The sequence below is a fragment of the Clavelina lepadiformis genome, chromosome 6 (genome assembly GCF_947623445.1).
Source record: "Clavelina lepadiformis chromosome 6, kaClaLepa1.1, whole genome shotgun sequence".
In the NCBI taxonomy this organism is placed as follows: domain Eukaryota; kingdom Metazoa; phylum Chordata; class Ascidiacea; order Aplousobranchia; family Clavelinidae; genus Clavelina; species Clavelina lepadiformis.
This window is the reverse complement of record NC_135245.1, coordinates 2656389-2662419: the sequence shown is the minus strand read 5'-3', so window position 1 is coordinate 2662419 and position 6031 is coordinate 2656389. Positions and strand designations below refer to the sequence as shown.

General features: G+C 34.4%; 1 protein-coding gene across 1 annotated transcript; it reads left to right on the top strand.

Moving 5' to 3' along the window:
- The first annotated feature begins 1830 nt into the window (after nt 1-1830).
- Nucleotides 1831-5646, top strand: LOC143462876 (dynein axonemal light chain 1). The gene is made up of 8 exons (XM_076961180.1): nt 1831-1956; nt 2241-2279; nt 3990-4099; nt 4395-4450; nt 4598-4653; nt 4734-4823; nt 5076-5166; nt 5355-5646. The coding sequence occupies exons 1-8, from the start codon at nt 1954-1956 to the stop codon at nt 5480-5482; spliced, it is 573 nt and encodes a 190-aa protein (XP_076817295.1). The 5' UTR covers nt 1831-1953; the 3' UTR covers nt 5483-5646.
- The last annotated feature ends 385 nt before the right edge of the window (nt 5647-6031 follow it).

Here is a 6031-nt window from a genome sequence, read left to right as displayed (position 1 = left end):
ATAAGTATAGAGCAAGTCGTGTGACGATTACTTCACGACTCACGAGTTGTTTTGAGATGTTTGGAATTTAATTTGGGATATTAGAATTCAGTGTTTACCAGACTTGAGTTTTCCTTAATGACGTCAGATAATTTCCTCGCTTGAACTGGTGTGTCACATATAAATACTGATGTAATGTTTTCAATCTTCCCTTTTCGTGTGATCGATTTCACTGGTACTACAGCGCTATGTAACATTCAGTAAGCTTTGCCCGAAGGTGAAAACCTTTGTATCTTATAATAAATAAAATGGCAACATTATCAGTTAGCAATTTATATAGACAGAAATTAAACAAATAGCAGAAGCAAACCGTTCGAGAAATGACAACCATCTCATCGAGTCAGAAGAAAAACAATCTATCATCTTCAACCATCCTCGCTTTAATTTCGTTGTCATAAATTGGTGCCCTGATAAGTTCGAAATTGCTGAGTTAGTTGCACATTGAGCGAGAAGGAATGTTACCAGCTATTTATGAAGTTTTGATGACCAAGTTTCAACAGCAAGATCAGCCAACTACGAACGCTAGTCAACGAGGAAGTTTTCAGGACATTCCATCTACAATATCAGCAACGAGATCAATTCGGAAACAACAGAACTAATGACATTGATACCTGGTTGATGTGATGAAGTTTTGATCGCCTAACTAACGTGTTATACATCTCCAAGAGCATGAGCAAACTATTGTATATATTTTTTACGCATCAAGAAACAAAGTCCACTGGACATCGCAACAAACTGCATCTCTCTACCGCGAACATGGCTTGCTACAGCCGCGGAACGACACACGCAGACGAGATCGCTCATTTTTTTACCTTCGACACGCAAGGGAATGCGACACTTCTGTAAGCTTATGTCTCATGTTTTGTATTTCAAGTGAAACGGTGTATCGATATTTGTTATATTTACCGAGCTCTGTCATTGTACTGTACCAAATTCTTGTTTTAATAACTGTGATGAATATTATACCACAGACATAATTTTGTCGAGTAAAGGTTGCCTTCAATTTCATTTCAGGCAAGCTTTACTCTGGGTAGGAAGGCTATGTGACGATTACGTCACGACTCACGAGTTGTTTTGAGATGTTTGGAATTTAATTTGGGATATTGGAATTCAGTGTTTACCAGACTTGAGTTTTCCTTAATGACGTCAGATAATTTCCTCGCTTGAACTGGTGTGTCACATATAAATACTGATGTAATGTTTGCAATCTTCCCTTTTCGTGTGATCGATTTCACTGGTTACTACAGCGCTATGTAACATTCAGTAAGCTTTGCCCGAAGGTGAAAACCTTTGTGTTATAATAAATAAAATGGGAACTTTATAATTTAGTAATTTGTATAGACAGAATCAAGCAACTAACAGCATAGTCACGCAAATTTGAGAAATGAAAACTCATTCATCGAAGCAGAAGTAAAACAAGTTATCAACCATCTATCGTCCTCGCTCATATTCAAACAATTACCGCCAGCATTCGCGGTCTTTATGACAGATTTGTTCCTTGTGTAATACTTCACACGAGTAGTGCACAAGCGAATTATTTCTTTGTCATAGTCGCTTAATTACGCGCAATATTTTATGAATACTTTATCGCCAGACAATAATTTAAACTTGTAATTGAAAAATTGTGAAATACTAAATCTTTACTTTTTTACAGAAAATTAATGCAACATGTATGATTTATTATTGAAGTGTAACTGACAGTATTTTCATCAAAAGGAAAAATTTGGTAAAGATTGAGGAAATATCAGCAACCCTTTCGTTTATTAAAAACATGAGCATTTTAGGAAAAACCGCCGTTGTTAATAGCAACAACAACAACCAACGATTTCCAATTCATGAATGAAGAATACGGTAAAGGCTGAATTTTCGTACCTTTTTTAGCTTAAAAGTAACTTCCTGCGATAAAAGTTTAGAATGGTGAGTTTGTTCTTTATTAGATAATTATCTTAAGCATAATGTTTATGTTTATCTTCATGTTATATTTTATAGTATGTTTGTACAATATTTGTTCGTTCTTTTTCTTGATTGTTACTTGTACTAGATTTGGAAAAGCTACCATAGGTTTTTAGCAGTGAAGTAGTAAGTGATACGGTATAAGACTAATTTTCCTGCTATAATTAAAATTATAGCTAAAAATTTACTGCGTTAAAAACTGTAGCAAGTCAAAACATTTTGTATGACTTCTGAATATTTGTTTTTAGTCAAAGGGAACAAGCATAAAAGAAGCACTGGCAAAATGGGTAAGGCAAATTAATTTAAAACCACATACAATGAGTGAATTACAACCATTTCTAATTAAATTATCAGAGCGATACTTTGTGTTATGTTAGCAAAAAATTTGTGTCAAATGCATATTTTTATGAGACAGACCAATGCTCACAGTGAAAATTTTTCAACTGAAATATAAGCAAACAAAATTCTAGTTCGTTTGTCATATAGTTTGAATGTAGGCTCAATTCATCGTTATCTGAGTAGTACCATGCAAAGGTTCTATTCGAGATACTCCACTTACCCAATGAGATGTATCATCCTGCATGAAAAGTTTGCATTTTAGCACAGAAAGATTTATGCCCAAGAAATTCAAGTCTGTCTTTTACGCTATGCCAGTATTAAAACTAGGAATTTTTCACCGCAATCAATTCCTGTTTTAATAAATGGAGCCAATTCTAAGGCCATTGGCTCTGCGCTGCTTATCCTTACCACTGCTACTACTAAGTTACACTTTGTAAATTTTGTATGTGTGTTTCTTTTGAAAATTTGTGACAAGATATTAAGACGCCACACCAGAAAGGTTGAAGATGATATTTATGCCAGTGGTGTAATGATATTTGCTGCTACTTCACCACGCCGGACATCTCTATCTCTATTCTCCGGCATATCATGCAAACTTTCCATACAGGTGTATCATCACGTACTGTGGCTCAATACTTTCTTTATATCATAGATTTTGCAAAGTTTTACCTTACATTTATTCATTTGTACTTGGGTATAACCCAGGCTAGTATGATTCCGTATAAACATCTGTATGCCTACTGACATGTTCGAGACATGTCAGCGTCTCAGTCCTTGCATACCACATTTTATTGTGAATAGTGTGCTTACACCCTACAAACATTGGCTATTAATGCAGTTTTTGTATGTGGATAAAACAATGAAATGTAGTAATGAATACAGAAGTAATGAAATTACTCAGCATAGAATCTTTGCAAGGCAGGCTAGCATAGATAAAGTTAAGATGGGATGAACCTTGATGCTATGTGATGAGTAAACCTTGCAAACAAAGCACAGTTGGCTCATTTTAGACCTGTTCTGGATTGTAATCTAGGAAATATTGTTGTGATTGAGAAAGAGGTCATGGTGTAATAGCATGCACTGAAAACTCAATTAATTATTATTCATTATAAATTTACATTCTAATTGGCTTAGTCTGTCAATTTCGATAATTTGTTTTCATGTTAGCAAGCTTCTGGTGTGCGTGTGCCTGTATTTTCATTAAACTTTTAACAGTTTATATGTCAGTTGACAAAACCTAAATTTCCACCATCGTTAAGCTAATTTTCTTCAGCATTTCTTTCCAATGTGTGTGTCCTTTGTAATAAAGAAACAATTTATTAATTTTATGCGTTACAGTTTTGTATACAATAGTTTTATACCTTGTGCACATGATTTCCAGACAAAAAACTGCCAGAATTTCTGGATCCCTTGTTTGGTCCTGTCAATATATTAATATAAAGCATATACATAATGCAGGACACAGATGAAAACGCATAACACGTAACTTATAAACGATATAGAGTTATAGACGATCAAAACTATTTGAATGATTTTGAACTTGAAGAATGGAAGAAGATGATATTATATTATATTTGAATGAAGCTGATCTGGTTATTTGAGAAATTCATAAATAAAATAATGCGAGCGTTAATTATGTTTTTCTTGTTGAAACTTAGGAAGAGAAAAGTGGCCAAAAAGCAACCGAAGCAACTGAAGTGAAACTTTACCAGCAATTGCCACCAATAGAGAAAATGGACGCATCACTTTCAACTCTATCAAAATGCGAGTAAGTTTGTAACCAGACGCTAACAGTGTGACATGTCTTGTTGTGAATTGTTTACGAAGCTATGGCCCCTACCCCAAATACCAACAAACCACTTTTTGCCCAACATATGTGGAGAAGGAAACTAAGAAATCATGTTGGAAACTATGTTTCCATTTTATAAAGATATTGTGGTCAAGACTTAGCCATTTACTTCTAATTCTTACTCCAGTCAAGCCAAGTCAAGTCGAGCAAAATGTTAAAAATGATATTAGGAACAATTTATTACAACATTGCACAGTTAATGATTTATTTTTAGGAAACTTTCAATATCGACCAACTGTATTGAGAAGATTGCTAACTTGAATGGATTAAGTAAGCAAAACTGTTTTTCATATACTTTGCATTATTAGTTTAGCGTCAACATTACGTCACGATTGGGAGTTGCAAAAAATTGCAGAAGCGTTTAAGGCATGCTTTAAGCCCAAGTGTATTAACCGAGATTTTGTAATGTTTTGTTAGAAAACTTGAAGGTCTTATCACTGGGAAGAAATAATATCAAAAATTTAAATGGTTTGGTAAGTAGACAATTCACATACATGTTTTTGCATACCAAGTAACAAAATATGACAAATCAAAACATTTGTTACTTTAACAGGAAGCGGTTGGTGACACATTAGAAGAACTGTGGATATCTTACAACCTTATAGAAAAACTAAAAGGAATCCATGTGCTTAAAAAGTTAAAGGTGCCACTTACTACATCAAAAATGGCAATATTTGATAGGTTGCAGAGAAAAGAATTACATTTTATACATCTTTTGAACTTTAATGGTAAAGTTCGCAGCTAGTTGCACGGTAACAGATACCACCACACAAAACAGTTTTTGCAAAACTTGCAGTTGTACTTTTATTACATTTTCCTACCACTGGCTCCATAATTTAACTCTTCTGCTTTGTTCACCTTTTTCTGTATTAAACCTCGATGGCTACTTTACCAGGTGTTACTGATGAGCAACAATCAAGTCAAAGACTGGGGCGAATTCAACAAGCTTCAAGAACTCAGTAATTTAGTGGAGCTTGTTTTTGTTGGTGAGCTTAAAATATTCTGCAAACTATCGCAAATAGTGAAGTTTTATCAATCCAAGCACAGACCCATTCACAAAGTGTGTTTATACTGTTTATAACCTGACTTGTAAGTCATCCAATAATTTTCTGATGTCTCCAGGGAGTTCCACGAAAGAAAATACAGTAATACCAAATAATTTTTCTACATTCAGGTAATCCATTAGAAGAGAAGCATTCTGCCGACGGAGACTGGTTAGATCGCGTGACAAAGTCGCTTAAGGCACTCAGAAAACTTGACGGAAATCCGATTATCAAGAATGAAGAAGAGGATGATGATTAATCATTAGACATCCAGCACTGTTGCACAGGAGAGATCTGGCACATCACTGTGTATATAAATCCATATACTCTTGATCTGCTGTGCACCCTATTTCAAATGCATTGCAATGTTTTTTGAAATGTCTTTGTTTTTAATTTAAAATATACCTTTTTCTATTTTTGTTATTTGGAATTCATCTGCAGCTGCAGTCACTAGGAACGACGCAGTCTTATAAACAAGGTTCATAAAAACGCTAGGTCCACTTGGAACATGCAAAAATGCAACAGTGTGTATCACACTTGTTCCAAATTATGAATACTTTTGATCATGAAACTTAAGAAAAAAAAATTTGATTACGTGCTGAACCTGTGTTGAAGATTGAGATGCCATAAAGGTAATAATTTTAAAAAATTGTCCTAAAGCAGATTTTAACACCAATAAAGTTCTCCGACAGCCTTATAAAAAGATAGGCAACATCCAAAATCACATTTTGCTAAACTTTTAGCTCTGCTAAGGGGTAATGGCTGTCTTAAGATAAATCACTTTACAAAAGCCCATGACCCAGCTTAT